We start from the raw sequence: 16,616 nt of genomic DNA on the forward strand, positions 1-16,616 counted from the left end.
AGGCTTAAGAAAGGTCTCGCTTATAGTGTAATATAAACGGATCTTTCTTTACCTAAGAAAATCATCTGTTGCATTTCTTTAAATTTCAGAAGTTAAACTGGCTTTGAAAATTACCTGCTGTGAACTGTTAAATCCAGAGGAATTCGTGAGTGAATTATTTCCTGTATATAATCCTGATGATGTTGTAAAACTGCTACCTAAAACAAAATGAAAAGAAATATGGTTGACTAAGCCATGCCAAGTAATGTGCCTATAGGAAATTATTATTTAGATAAAGCAGGGCTGGAGTTCACTGCAAATGCATTTCGTTTATCTTTGAAACCAGAATCCACTGCCATGGCTAAAATTTTGTTTTCTTAAAATGGTTGACAATTTTAGTTTCACTATACTACAAATAATTAAAAAGTACAGAGGTTTACATTTCTGAGGACATGAGGAACTCATATAAACTATGGACAAAATTATACATATGTGCAAAAATATTAGACACTGAGTTTTCCATTTCAATTTGTAAAACACACCAGGATTTTTCATATCTTTACATTAAATACGCTTATTGTAAAGCAACAGGATCAGATTGAATGATCTTTAAAGTTCCTGCTAGCTCAAAAACTATGATGCTACTTCCAAAAATGCAAAATGCTTTCCAACGTGCACTTGCCATTTGAATGGGCACCGAAAAAGTTGGTTATTTCATTTCACAGAAGAATGAATGGAAGCACTTGAAGTATTTGATAAAAACAAAGATCAAACAGGAACATGACCAATGTTTCATGTATTACATGTGCTGTGTAGGCAACATCCTGTTTGTTGAATGTCTCTGTGTCAAAAGATACAGCAGGCGTTGTACAGGATTCAAGCCAAAGAGCAAATCTTAGTCCCCTCCTTCAATGGATTTACTATCTTACTGTTTAACCACGCAAAGTGACAACACACCATTTTCTTCTTGAAGTATAGTTGATTTACAGTGTTGTGTTAATTTCTGCTGTACAGCAAAGTGATTCAATTATACATACATATACATTTTTTAAGATTCTTTTCCATTATGGTTTATCTCAGGAAATTTAATATAGTTCCCTGTGCTATACAGTAGGACCTTGTTGTTTATCCATTCTATATGTAATAGTTTGCATCTGCTAACCACAAACTCCCACTCCATCCCTCCCCTACCCGCCAACCCCTTGGCAACCACAAGTCTGTTCCCTATGTATGTGAACCTTTCTGTTTCTTAGATACGTTCATTTCTGTCATGTCTTAGATTCCACGTATTAGTGATATCATATAGTATTTGTTTTTCTCTTTCTGACTTACTTCACCTAGTATGATAATCTCTAGGTCCATCCATGTTGCTGCAAATGGCATTATTCTGTTCTTTTTTAAGGCTGAGTAGTATTCCATTGTATATATATACCACATCTTCTTTATCCATTCATCTCTTGATGGACATTCAGGTTGTTTCCATGTCTTGACTATTGTGATAGCGCTGCTATGAACATAGGGGTGCATGTACCTTTAATAATACACTATTTTTGATGATCCTTTTGGCAAAGATTTTTGAAAAGATCAGGGATTTGCAAATGTAAAAAATGGCATTCATACACAACAAAATGGGAATTTAAATAAGACAAGCTATTGGGCTATTTGGTCATGATCAAGAAATTTTATATATCATTTAACCCAGCAATTTTATTGCCAGGCTACCTAAGAAAATATGGATTTATACAATGAGGTAGTTAGTAAAGATATTCTTCAGTGTTATTTCTAATAACAAAACATAGAGAGCATCCCCAAGTTCTTAATAGGTGTTATTTGGAAAATGGAATATTATGAAGCTGTTGAAATAGTATCATGATGACCTTTAACGACACGGGAAATTTTTTCATACTAATTTGTTAAAATAAAAACTAAAGCAACAAAAATGTTCTTTGTGATCTCATCTGAAATATTTTTAAAGCATAAAGTATTTCCAAAAAGCACAAAAATCTCAGAATCTATGGAGGGGTGCAATCTATGGTCACATAATATTCATGGAGCCAATGTACATTTTTAAATTTTCTACTCAGAACCTGTGTTACTTCTGTAAACAGAAAAAACATTTTTTTAAATTAAAATTTTATGGCAAATGAGCAGTCTTGGCAGTAAATGCGTGGGCAGTTTAAGGAGGACATCTTCAGTGTGAACTGCCTAGTCACAGATGCCTTCCGGTACAATGTGGTAGTTAATATACACCGATTATTTACTTGCTACTGAACATTTAAGTACTGGCTAAAGAGTCAGAAAACATAGAGTTTCCAGTTCATTACTTATGAGCTGTTTGGACTCTGGACAAATCACCTAACTGCTCTGAGAAATAATTTCCCTAGCTGTAGAAACTCTATTTCATAGGCTTCTTAAACAGACCAAATGAAGTAATGTTTTGGAAAACACAATGAACAAGCCACAGTAACACACAAATGTTTGGAACCGTTACTGTTTATTCCAGTACACGCTTCTAAAATTCTCTACCGTATTTATCTTTTCCCTCTTTTGACTTTCCCAAACTAGATAAATATGACTTAATCTCTCCGCATATCTAAAATTCTTTTCCTACTTATTTATCAAGCATCTACGCACTTTGAAAACCCCATCAGGGGATCTGTTATTTTTGGATGTAGGGTATCTTTTTTTGGTAGGTTCCGGTACTTCCTTGTTCAGCAGTTAGTCGTGATTCCGGTGGTCTTGTAAGAACAGGTGAGAGCACGTCCTTCTACTCCGCCATCTTGAGCTAATCTCCAGGGTTTGTTACTTTTATTAAGAGGGGACAATATTTCCTAAGATAGTTTTAAACGTAGTTATTACAGACTCATATTTGAGGTTTCCTCATTTGTAAATTTTAGGAACATCGGTTGTTCAAAGTGCCCAGAACACCTATCACAGATAAGCTGCGAGCTCTCACACAACTATTACTTGTTTCACCACAAACGTAGGGGCAACAACAGACAAGCTTTTCATATTAATGATCATTTGCACGTGGCAACCACATACTTATTAAGCAAGTATTAAATATAGGGCTTGTGGTGATAATTACATGAGGACAGAAGATACAGGCTTGGACCTCTAGGACTTACCAGGTTAACATTAGTTCTGTTTTTTTTCTTTTTAAACACTGGACTTCATGGGCATATGACTCATTCATTATTTGTATATCAGTGAACAATTAACACTAAATCTATATCTATACCTATATATATATATCACAAACTTATAATGAGCATTTAAAAACTTCCTTATAGAAATTCAAATTTATTCTGTTCAATACTTTTGAAAACTGTATTATATACATTTTATAGGAGAAAATACTTCGGGTTAGGACTTGTGACTTTCATTTAAACTACACATTTTTAGGTTATGACTTGCTACTTTCGTTTATACTACTTTTTTTTTTTTTTTTGCAGTACGCGGGCCTCCCACCGCTGTGGCCCCTCCACCGCGGAGCACAGGCTCCGGATCCGCAGGCCCAGCGGCCACGGCTCACGGGCCCAGCCGCTCCGCGGCATGTGGGATCCTCCCAGACCGGGGCACGAACCCGCGTCCCCTGCATCGGCAGATGGACCTTCAACCACTGCGCCACCAGGGAAGCCCCTATACTACACATTTTTGAACAATAAATAGTGACCTCAATAATCCCCATCCACCAAGAAGATGAATTAAGATATAGAAAATATATTTTAAAAATGGATGTTTTTATTCCATAACTTATTCCCTGGAACAAAGTAGAAAAGACGATGGAAGCTATATTGGCACATATAGGCCACTGGGGTCTGACCACGTAAATCACTGTTCAGTACTCTAAATAGTACCCCAGTGACTTCCCAGACTTCATGCTACTTCGACGGCTGTACATTAGCTGGAATTCAACATAAGTTATACTCATTTACTGGCTGACTGCAGGCTGAGATTCCATTCCATTTCACATGCAGGAGTTTAACAGCACTCCAGTGGCCTAGGAGACTTAATGCAACTTCCACAAGGATCTAACTTACGTCAGGCAGAGATGGACATGCGGGAGAATCAGGCTCAGGCAGTATTAATTTTTAACCCCAGAATCAGATCTGTAGGGCTGCCCCACCCGCCTCCACAGAGGACTTAGGAAAGAGAGCTGATAACTTTTAGTCCAGGCCACCAGCACTGGATTTCTTCAACAGCCTGCTTCCTGGTCTCCTGCCCATCTTCCGGCCCCCTATAGCTCATTCTCCACACCAGCAGTAGAATACTTTCTCTAAGGTGCATATCTCATCTTCTCACTCCCTTGTTAAAAAAGTAACTGCCCCCTATTAGCCTCAGGATCAAATTCAAACTCCTTACCAGGGTTTATTTATTAGGCCCTACTTGGTCTGACTGTAGTTTCTCTCTTAGATTTCTTTGATCTCTTCCCAGGAACTCCCACCCCTCACCCACCCAGATACACATTCCAGCCTCATACAAGGGAAGCAACACGCGCTTCTCTGAAGGTTACTCTTTGCACCTCTCCCTCCCTCCCCACTCCCACTATATCCTGGCTAACTTCTAATCAGCTTCCCAATTCAGCACAGACTAGAAACTCCTTTCCTCAGAAAAACCTTCCCTGAATTCCCTTCTTCTCCTCTTTCCTCCTAAGCCTGGGTTACTGAATTTCTCTCTGTCTCCCTCTCCTTCTCTGTGATGTGTATATTTTATATATATGACATATATGAACAATAAAAATGGAAAACATGCATTGAATGCTTACTATATGTTAGGAATAAGTTCATCTTTCACGTGCTTTATCTATCAAAATAACTCGATACTATAGGGAACCAGAGGGTTAGGTTAGGGTAATATAGCTTCCATGGCATGGAAGTAAAATTAAACATAGCTCCATCTGGTTTTAGAGTCTATATGATGAGCTCTCATGTCCTCTTACCCTGTTCTCTGTTGCTTTATGGGAAGATCTGAAGTTTACTAAAGTGTTCCCAGGGATCATTCTATAAGGATGAAAAAAAAAAAAAAAAACCATAGGAAGCAAACATAGAATCAAAATAGAAGTGACAAGAATAATCATACTTAAAACATATCAAGGGCTTACTCTGAGCCAGGCCAATCAAATATTTTACATGTTACAACTCACGAGCTCTCACAACCACCCCTCAGGAAGGTACTATTATACCCCATTTTACAGATGAAGAAACTGCCCAAGATGATAAACAAGTGTGGCAGACCTGGGTTCAATCCCAGGCCATCTGGCTCCAGAGTTGAAGTTCTTTATCTCCACCATGTATTGCCTCTCAAAGTAACCAGGGTTCTTTTTCCTTTAATATATATTTTTTAACCAACATATTCAACATATGGCTAACTGTCTGCCACGGGATCACCAGGAGGTGTTTGTTAAATGGCACAAATCTGGGCCCCTCCTCAGACACAGAAATCACCATCTTACTGAGGCAGGAGGGGTAGGATGTGACCTGAAAATCCACAGATTTACTGGACACCTAAAGTCTCTTATTTCTAGCCACTATATTTTAGTACCAATTCAACTGGTGTTTTAGCAACTGCTTCAAAAACCCCCACTAGTATAAGTTTTGTTTTTACACTAAGAAAGTAATCACACTCACTAGGAATTTAAAGAATGGAAGACTGTTTTGGGTATTTGTGGCCCTTGAGCTGGGCTAAACAAAGCTCATAGGGAGTAAAGGGTCCCACTCTGATAGCTGATCTGATGCAGATTGGGTGCCAGTATTACCAGATGAATTTCACCGAAGCTTAGAACACCACAAAGCAAAGGCAAAATAGCAATGACAACGCTCCTAAGAAAGCGTCTGTGTGTAGCTACTAAGCCCACTTCCTACTCTACACAGGCCTGGGAGATGAGGCACATTTGTGTAGAAGGCCACCATGGACCAGACTTAAGCATGTATGCTACAGGGGAGAAAGGGCAGGACATGACCAGGAAAAACAGACCTCCTTCTTCCATTAGGATCTATCCTCTTAAGAGTTTCTGTTCGATTCACAAGAGTCTTCACTTACAACGTTAGGTCACAGAATTCGGCTTAGTATTGAGAATTCATTTACCAAAATAATATAGAAGTATTTTCCTTCCTAGATCCAAAAGATTTTACATGAAAAGTCGCCTCTAGGTAAAGAGAACAGAAATATTCTATGATAAATTGTTTTATATTTTATGTAACATATCATGAAAATTCCCCCGAAGTAGAAAGAATTCCCTTTTCGAATCCATTATTTCTCACTCACAAGAAGTTTGGCAGAGATTGGTTCAAATGGGGCTCCAATAATGCCCAACATTATTCTTGGTAGAGTTTGGAATTAAGTTACCTTCCAAGCAGGGTGGCAGTGGTGATACTTTCTTCCCCACTAGTGAAAAGGAAAACCTTATCTGTTTAAATAGTTTACTATTGTGAAAAATCATAGCCATTCTTCTTTTTTGACAGGGAGGAGAGACACTCCTTTCCAGACCAGAACACTGGAAATCTTTCCTTTCAGAACTTCTCTAGGACACAAAATTATTTTTCATTCCACTGACTTCTTTTTAAAGTTGAAAATTTTTATATTCTGAATGGGAAGATTATATATGTTATACTGTGTGAAAAAAAAAAACCTTTCCAAGTTAGTTCAGTCCACAGCAACTACTGGCCCATCTAATTGGCACACTTACTACTCTAGAGGGTGTTGTGGACCAAAAAAAGCGGGTGTCATGAGTCTATTCTTTGAGGAAAGTTTAAAAACACACCATCTCATGAAAGCACCACCAAGAAACATTAGCTTGTGTTACCTACACGAGCACCACAAGTTCTGACATGGAGCTGCTCAGTCAATGAAATGAAAACATCTGATGAGACTGAAAAGGACAATACACAGAAAATACACAGAAAATGTCAAGCAGCGTATTCCTGGTACACAGTGAGTATAAACTATCCAAAGGAGAAGATCTGAGGGTGAAAGGTTTATAGGGAAGTAGGGAAAGAGACTAAAGGTAGGTGACAGAAGTTTCTTGATCATTTAAGAAAAGAATAACAGTTCAGTAAAATGACATTCTTTATCGGAAAAACCCAGGAATCTGAATGTTGATCATACCAATATTAGCATATTGGGACATGGGAAATGTTATGATTCTGATTTTCCTTTTAAGGATTGGAGGACGTGTTATAAATGCAAAGATATTTTTGTTTATATAACTGGGCCTGGAGATGGGGGTGGGTGAGCGTTTGGGGTAGAGAGGTGGGGATGGAGGTGCCCAGGAGAGGGATATGCTCACCAAGCTACTTCCCGAGGCTTGCCTGCCCACAGCTCACTACATGAATTCAGGATGGGGTCCCTGCTATCCTGAAAACTCATCTTATTCATTCTTGCTCCTCTTATTTAATGCTTCTCTCCGTCAATCCCCATTTCCCATCCTTCATGATCTGGCTAATATCCTATCTTCCCAATAAGCTTTCCCTGACTGTTCTTCTCTGCACTGATTTTACCTCCTGGGAACTCGAGCTTACTAATAATTGATACCATTGTTCTCAGAACAGCACTAAACAAGGCTTCATTGGCCTTGCTTTTATCCTGACCATAAGTTCCTTAAATTCACTTGTTTTACTTATTCACCTGTCTCACATGGATAAGGAGGAACCACGTCTGACTAGTGCCTTTGAAGGGTTTCATGTAGGCTCCAGTAGGAGACAGAACTGGTACTTGAGTTTCAATCCAGGATGGTAATGACAACAGGGTCCAGTGAGAATACGACTGTCATAAAGAAGCAGGTGTGGTAACAAGAGAAAACCTTTCCACAATTTTGTGTGTGTGTGTGTGTGTGTGTGTGTGTGTGTGTGTGTGGTAATGGTGGCAGAAGGCTGTTTGGAAGAGCGATTTGAAGGCCCAACAGCGATTTGAAGACCCATCTCTCAACTTCCTTATTTGTTTGGCAATGAAAAAGACAGTGGGGAAAGGAAAAATAACCAAATAATAATTGTTTATTTCTCAGATTTTATCTAAAGGACACACACTTTACTGGTTTCTTTTAAACTGGATGATATATGAAGGCTTAGTTTTAAAAATTAGATTATAATCACTACTTTAGATGTAAATTACATGAAGAATATTAAATACAGGACTTAGAAGCACCTTCTGGAAGGATTTAAAATATGTCTGAATTTCCGGAAAGAAAATCCAGCAGGGTTTTAAATCAAATAAAATATTAAATTAATTAAGCATCATGAATTTTGAACAGCTCATAAAATATCACTGATCTAGCTCAGATATTGGTATTTCATGGGTACATGAATGAAAATAAGAGCCTTGCTTGCAGATGAAAAATCTCAAATTTAGAACACAATAACATCCTATGATTTTACAGTCCATTTATATTTCAGTATTTCCACATCCATTGTCTCAGGTTATTTCCCACATCCGTATGTGAGGTAGGATCCTTGTCAGAGAGAGAATGGTGATTTCCTGGCCCAAGGACTCTGAGTTAGGGAATGGCCATTATCTCCACTTCCAGGCCACCATTTACCATTCTACCACACAAAATGCACCCTTTAGATGCTCTGATTCAGCAATGTTGAAAGTGAATTATATATTGTAAAAAGTCATATTTTTACTTTAACTTCAGTTTTTTATTATTGAAGTAGAGTTGACTTACCATGTTGTGTTAGTTTCTGGTATACAGCAAAGTGATTCACTTACACACATATATATATATTCTTTTTCACATTCTTTTCCATTATAGGTTATTACAAGATATGGAATATAGTTTCCTGTGTTATACAGTAGGTCCTTGTTGTTTACCTATTTTATATATAGTAGTTTGTATCTGCTAATCACCTATATGTGGAATCTAAAATATGATACAAGTGAACTTATTTACAAAACAGAAACAGACTCACAGACGTAGAAGACAAATTTATGGTTACCAAAAGGGAAAGGGGTGGGGAGGACTGAAAAGTGGTATTAATTTTTTGCTGGACAAACATCACAGACACACAAAGGGTAGAGACGTCCGAGGAATTTCATAAATAATGATCTCATTTCTAAAAGACTTCTTCATTGTAACTCTTTTGAGGCTGGTAAATAATTTTAAAAGTAAATTATATAGTCACCCAAGGATAGTGTATCAGAAATACTGGCTTTCTTCTTGTCACCATCAGGGGTTGCTATAGGGAAAAGGTGGTGGTCTCGTCAACCAACCGTAACAAACAAGAAACAGTCTTGCTAGAAGACCCTGTGTGGCCACCCAGTACTATAGATGCTAAGCAATTGTAGTTTAAAAATAAACCAACCCCTCCAAACCTTTATTAATAAATCCTTACTACTTTTTCATAGTTAAGAAGAACCCAGCCTATGTTGATTTATAACATGATTTAAAATATCAAATCAAAGTTTTGTGTGTGACTTAACCTGGAGAACACTGCCCAGCTATAACCTCAAAAAAAAAAAAAAAAGGTAACATGTAGGTCAAAGGTCTACTTAACAGAGAACAAGGACTCGCATTAAAAACCAGAATCCCAGCCAACATAAGAATGCTGGAACCTGCTGGGGCCTGTCTGTATTTCCCATGTTTTAGAGCATTTTCTAGCACTTACTCGGCAAGCAGGATGCTATTTGTCCCTCGTGTATTTTCACAGAAGTCCATTTGCTTTCCTTCCCTGGCCTCTTTGCCATGGGCTATGTCCATCATCGGGCGCAATCTATGCGGCAGAAGTCAGTGGAGCTCCCTGCGGAAAAGCCTCTGAAGGCCAGATGGGCTATTTAAAACCAAAGTTTTCCCCTTTTCTTACAAGAAGGCTTTTAAATGACCAACTTTTCCTTTTTATCTCAGTAATAGTTTTTCTATTTCAAAGACAATTTGTAACTAGGGTAATAAAGACTACAAAACCTTGCTATTTATCTTTCTTCATCTATTTCTCTACATTTTAATAAAAACCGATTCATACCGACAATAATTTGGGTATTGATCTCTGATTAATTATTGCTATTACTGGATTTCAGAAGATCCCCATACAATTTTCAACACTTGTCATTTGAAATAACACAAGATGCCAAAAGAACTGAAACAAAATATTACTGTTAAAAAATCAACTTAAGCAAAAAAAAAAATTCTAGAATGCAAAAAATTCCACAAACTAAAATATAAATGTGAGTAGAATGGCAAAGCAATTAAGAGAAATTGTGAACATCAGTGCAAGCTGCAGTGGCTTTTCTCCAATTGTAACTCTCATCTGTCATTTTATGCCAGAAAGTGCAAATCTCCAAGGCTTTATCAGAGCAGATTATTAAAAAGGTTTAATAAATATTTTCTTAAAACCATATATTTGAAGTAAGGAAAAATACCATTTCTATAGATAATGAAAAAACGTTAACAGTACATTTTGGTAAGCAATTTTGAGGCTCTAAAAAACTAATAAACTGAAAGACTTCAACTATATATTTGAAAAGCTACAGACAGGCAGACCAACGTAAGTCCGGGTGGTTGTCCTTACTAGATTATTATTGGATGGTTCCCACTTCATAACGAGCCCCAGATCGGCGAGGTGCAGAGACCTGTGGAGCTGTCACCCTTCCGCGTCCCATTAACAAACCCCTGTCCTTGTTTTTTTGTCTCTCCTCACTGGTTGGAACTCCAATCTCGTTAACAGAGCAAACTACATTATATACAAAGACGGAGTTAGAATTCGTGTGATTTTCTCCTCTAAAAGAGAGCAATAAAACCGAAAGGAAAATAAACCAAGCGGGGTTTCCAGAGCCCTCTGGGTTTCGGGCGTGCGCATCTGTGTAGTCCCTGCCATCTATCGTGGCAAATCCTGACACCTTCTTGCTGCAGAATGACAGGAATGTCCCCACCTCACTGCTTCTCTGGGGCACTAAAACACTCAGAAAGGCATTCCACACAACCACCGCGATTCTGTGATGTCTCCATCCAGCTCCACCTACTAGCGTGAACACAGGGGAAGACTGCTTTGAACAAACTGCGATAATAAAGTAACCAAGGATTTTACGATGCTAAATTCCAAATTCGTTTCCCCAAATGAAGAGAACTAGAGTTCTTATGATTCTTAACTTCCAACTGCCATTGTGACACAGACCATTCCCAGCAAAACATTTGTAGATTTCAGACACACTACCAAATAAAATGAAAATATGAGAAGAAATGGTCACCCCCTGCAACTGTCGATCAATAGAACTAAGTTATTAGGGAAAGCTGGCTTTGCCTCAAAGCTGAAGCTTAACCAGTTAAGAGCCCAGACTTAACTTGAATTACTTTTCATGTGAAAATTGTTTGCATTTCCTTATCTCAAACAGATTGCCAAACAAAATGTCATTTTCTTCCTATGACTCAGCCTCAAAATTTTGAACAGTTTCTTATTTTCTGTGGTCGATGGTCTCCTAAGTCTATAGTGTATAGGATGGCGGGGGCGGGTAAATGAATGAATGGGGATGCCAGCAATAGGTCTGGAACTTGTGTTCTTAAGAAATTATAACTAAAAGCTTGATTTCAAGTCAGATGCCTCTTTTACATAAAAGGAGAAAAAATTTGCTTATGACAAGCTTGGCAGATATTCTGTGAAACGGGTCAGTGAATCACAGGCTAAAGCAGTTTCTCCTAAGTTTTCTTGCCCTTAGTACATGTACGCACGCACGTGTGCACACATGCGCGCACACACACACACACACAGACATACACATAAACTCACATGCCCTCCCTTCATTCCTGTTGTCAGTGCCCTTTGATTGGCAGCATTGAAAACACTATCTACAGGATCTGCACGGTTGACCCAGGGGTCTCCAGGCACCCTCTGTCCGTCCACACTCCCTCATTCAACTCACTCATTTGCATGTTTGTCAATGGCGTGTGAAGAAAAATCTCACACCATCCAAAACTTCTTCCAGAAACACTGAAGCTGACCCCGGGGAGCAGGAAGATGTCAAAAACTACCAGCAAGGGTTTCACTTCCTCAGGGTGAACTCCACAGTTGTCCACGAACAGAAACATCTTGTCTTTCTCTGTTAAACTTAAGTTTCTAACCTTTCACAGGATGTACAAAAGAGATCCAATAAAAGCAGAAATAGAATTTTCCAGAATCTTGCAGCAAAGGTAAAAGCAATCAGATTTTCCAGTCCCTGAGGTTTTACTCTGTGGGCTTTTAGTATTAGTGCATTTAAAAACTAGTGCATTTAAAAATCTGATCCTTGTTTGCCTTAAAACGGCATGTGCCAGATTCACCGTAGCCTGCCACGGACATAAGTGTTGAACTTTGGAGCTGGAAGAATCCAGAAGGTTCACCTGGACTAAACGAGGGCACCAAGGCTGGCCTAGTTCACAAGATAAGGCAGTGCCAAAATGCCCACAAATTACCAATTAAATCTTTTCCTTAAGTGCCATGAAAATGTTAAAACACAGACAGTGCTCGGAAATTAGCTCCCTAAAAAAACTTTTCTAAGCTTCACGAGTTGGTATTTTTTTACTACTTACATAGCTAGCCGTGTAATGCAGTATCTCAGTTACCAAAAGAGCAAATCCACCCTTCAGGAAACATACTACAGGCAACTTACATTTCGTTGTTTTTGTAGTTTTCTGTAAGCGCCTCCCCTATAGGTGCGGTCATCTAAGCATGTAGAAAACATGGCAGGGGCTGACAGTTCTAAACCATTCTCCATTTTGATGTATTCGTCAGCATTTTCAGATTCTTATCCTTCAAAGCCATTGTTCAGGGTCGTTGCAGGGATGAAATAATATATGTAAAATAATTAGAAAAGTGCTGGGCATATGATGAACAGCAGCTGTTTTTTTGTGTTATGGGCAGCAGAGTCTTCCATCTCGATAGAGCATAGCTTGTCACGTTCCCATCTTCCTCCCTAATCTTGGTTTCTGAACTAAATAACTTGGTGTTTGCATGGCTATTACCTCCATTTTCCCCACCAGTTCCTGGCACTCAAGTCGCACTGTGGCTGCAGGGATTCCTGGAACGTAAGGACCTGGTTGATACCGCTTTCTTTCCCATCACTGCAGAGCTGAGTTTCTTTCTTTGTCCGTGGCCCTTCTGTGTTACCCACTGCTCCTGCTTTCCAGCACCCACCACCGCTGCTGCCAACACAGCCATTTCTCCCTTCTGATTTTCTTCTTCACATTCTTGGCTGTTTTCTCTTGTTTCTTCCGTATGTTTGTATCATGTACACAAAGCCTGACCTTTGTTGATAGTGATTCTCCTTCTTTGCCAGCACATGAGTTAGATCTGGCTCTTTTTTGCTATGTTTATTTGGTTACTGGGTTCTTGGAGCTCTCTTTGCTGGTTATATATATACATATATATGTGTATAGACACATATATAATAGTATATATATTAAATTTTTAATATTTATTTCATATCGAGAGAATTATTTTTCCTCCTGGGGAATGGGAGAGAAGGAGAATTTAGGTAATGCTTCCTAATCTGGAACCATTTCAGAAGGCTGGATTATGATGATGATGATGGTGATGATAATAACAATAATAATCATCCTCACCCCTCCCCCACCACTACCACATCACTACCACAATGAACACAGTAAATAAAACTAAGCCTTTGAATGCGTACTACGTGCCAGATGTTGGTCAGAGTGATATACACGGATAATCTCAATTAAACCTCACAATACCGCTGTGGGAACAGATAATATTATCCCCACATTTGAGATGAAGAAATGGAGACATGAGAAGTCAAGCCCCATGCTGAAGTCCCACGGACAGCAAGCGCAGGGCTGTTGGACAGGCAGCCTGACTCTAGAATTTACGCTGTTCGCCAGAGTGCAAGATTTCACTGTACCTTTAGTCCAACCTTCTAAATCTCACAGAAACAAAGAGGTGATCATCAAAAATTTTCCTGAAGTTAATCAGCATAACACCCACTGAGTCATCTGGGTTACTAGAATATTTCTTCTAGTATTGTGAAATTCTAATATTATGAAATCTTAGTAACTAAATCTCTGAATAACTCATCATCATACCTTATATTTAAAAGGTCAAAGGATATTGGAGAAAGCACTAGGTAAAACGCTCACAGATCACCAAAATACATATACTGTCATCCAAGATTCTCAGATCTTTTAACAGATATAAGATTGATATAAGCAAAAATCACTGTTATTCATTAAGGATAATAGAATTTAGAGAATTTTGAAAATAATTTCAGACATTATAGAAAGTTTTATATTAAAAAGAAGTATTGAAAAGACAAAGGTCAATAGACTCCCATGACTGGGCACATAAAATCATTTCATCCACTTCATTTTTTACAATGCAGTTAATATTTAAGAAATACATATTAATCAGAGTGTACTTATTTATCCACATTTGACCATAAGGCGTTTATAGCATATTACGTATCATTATCCATCATCAGACTGGCAACTTTCAAGTTAATAGCATATTATTCTTTGGCTTGGTGTGTGAAAGTCGTATTTTAGATTATTCTGAAAATGAGTGAGGTGCCATTATAGAAATATCCGTATGAAATAATACCTCAGTCATGGAAAAAGGGCTCTAAAATCCCACTGGAAAGGCCATTCAACCAGGGGATGCCTAAAAACACAAAAAGTTGTAATGCAATATCCCAGATGCAATGAAACCTATAACTAGAAAAGCAATGCTATATTTGCTATATTTGGTGCTACACATGTTCTTATTTCTGCTTTAAAATAGAGTTTTTTCCACCTCCAAATTAACGTTCTTTTCTCCTCTTTCATTTCCACTCTTCTCTCTACACTGACGCTATGCTTACAACTCTGACAGCTAGTTAGTCCTCTTAGGAACTTTCTTGCCACATAAGCTTTTGATCTGCGAGGACAGAAAGATAAAGCTAAGTCAAGGGCAATATTTCTCAAACTCTCTGAGACACACAGCACGCTTCTCTTCTCCTAATCCTTTCCAGGCTGACAACTTAGCAAAATATAATAGTTATGTATGACTAAAAGAATGAGATGAAAAAAGAAAAGACACAGAGTGCATGTCTGATTTCACCACCGTAAGATTTACTACGGATGTACCATGAAAGTTTCTAAACACTTAACTCGCAATTTCTGTACTCAGCCCATTGAGGATGGTAACCAAAGGGCTGCACGTGGGCTCAAGTCCAGGAATCACACATGTAGTTATCTCTCCTCTCCGGAAGGCACTTCTCCTGTTTCATTCTGACCTTTAGGATCCACTTCTCCTTAAAGAGACTGGATGCCCAGAGTAGAACAGAACTGACCATAGTGCCAGATTTTTTTCCCCATAACTCTCCTAAGACTCTGCAATTGCATAACGTATTTGTCTGTTTGTCTACGGTCTCTCTCCTTGATACAAATGAAAGCTTTAGGAGCGAACAGACTTTGCTTGCCTTATGATCCATTTCATTACTAAAGCCTAAGACTATTCGATTCTTTAATGAAGTCTCATCAATTTTTGTTCTTTTTATCCCTTTACTTAACTGATATTCAGCATATGGAGAAACATAGCTCTTTTCCAAGAGCAGCTTTCAAGTTTGGAATCAAGCACATGAGTAATATCCTTCTAACACTAAATGCTACCTGTCATAAGGTAATTTTAATTTTGTAGCCATCAAATATATCAAAACTTTATAATCCATGCCTTTTTTATACCAAAGGCAAAACCAAGTATGAAAGGATTAATGAATCTGGTCCCATAAAATTTTAGCTTCCCGTGCAGGAAAAAAAGCTCTTAAAAATGATAAACTGGGGGCTTCCATGGTGGCGCAGTGGTTGAGAGTCCGCCTGCCGATGCAGGGGACACGGGTTCGTGCCCCGGTCCGGGAGGATCCCACATGCTGTGGAGCGGCTGGGCCTGGAAGCCATGGCCGCTGAGCCTGCGCATCCAGAGCCTGTGCTCCTCAATGGGAGAGGCCACAACAGTGAGAGGCCCAATGTACCGAAGAGAAAAAAAGATAAACTGGAAATACATCTATAAAACATTACTAAAGATTAAGAGACGTAATATAAGAAATAATAAGGAAAGACAAACACCACCATGCAAGAAAAGAAAAACTGGTTTATCAGCTCAATTTTCTAAAAATACACATGAAAACAACAATAAAATCTCAGACCTTCCAAAATGACAATTTTTTAAAAAAGTAAAATGTTTAATGTGTCCACGCGAATTCACAGCCCTTCCTTGTGGAAATATATAACAAATCCTTAAAAGAGTTGAAAACAGTTTACCTAGCAATTCCACACTTACGTTTACTCAAAGGAAATAATTAAGCATGCACATAAGATATTCGTGGCATTGCTCTAGATGTCCAATAACAGGGGGGTTAGTTAAATAAGATATATCTGTGAAACCATGCAGCCATTAAAATGATGCCATAAAATAGATTTTATTGATGTGAAAAGATGTCTATAACATATCTGTTATTTAAAAGAGCAGGTTGCTAAGTCTACCAGCGGATGAATGGATAAAGAAGATGTGGTATACACACACACATACAATGGAATACTACTCAGCCATAAGAAAAGAAAGAAATGTTGCCGTTTGCAGCAACAAGGATGGACTTGGAGGGTATTATGCTAAGTGAAAAAAGTCAGACAAAGGTGGACAAATACTGTATCATATCACTTGTATGTGGAATCCAAAAAATAAAAC

General features: G+C 38.3%; 1 protein-coding gene across 8 annotated transcripts in view; it reads right to left on the reverse strand.

Annotated features, from left to right (window-relative positions):
• The window catches only part of EYA1 (EYA transcriptional coactivator and phosphatase 1), a gene marked incomplete at its 5' end in the record, with an annotated part of 317,837 nt that overhangs the window by 99,107 nt on the left and 202,114 nt on the right, over nucleotides 1-16,616 (reverse strand). For all 8 annotated transcript variants that reach the window (XM_081258276.1, XM_081258275.1, XM_081258271.1 and 5 more), the window contains one exon: nucleotides 115-193. In XM_081258276.1, the coding sequence (XP_081114402.1) occupies nucleotides 115-193 (79 nt within the window). The remainder of the gene's footprint in view (nucleotides 1-114; nucleotides 194-16,616) is intronic.

This window comes from Mesoplodon bidens, assembly GCF_964165515.1.
Source record: "Mesoplodon bidens genome assembly, chromosome: 16".
In the NCBI taxonomy this organism is placed as follows: Eukaryota; Metazoa; Chordata; class Mammalia; order Artiodactyla; family Ziphiidae; genus Mesoplodon; species Mesoplodon bidens.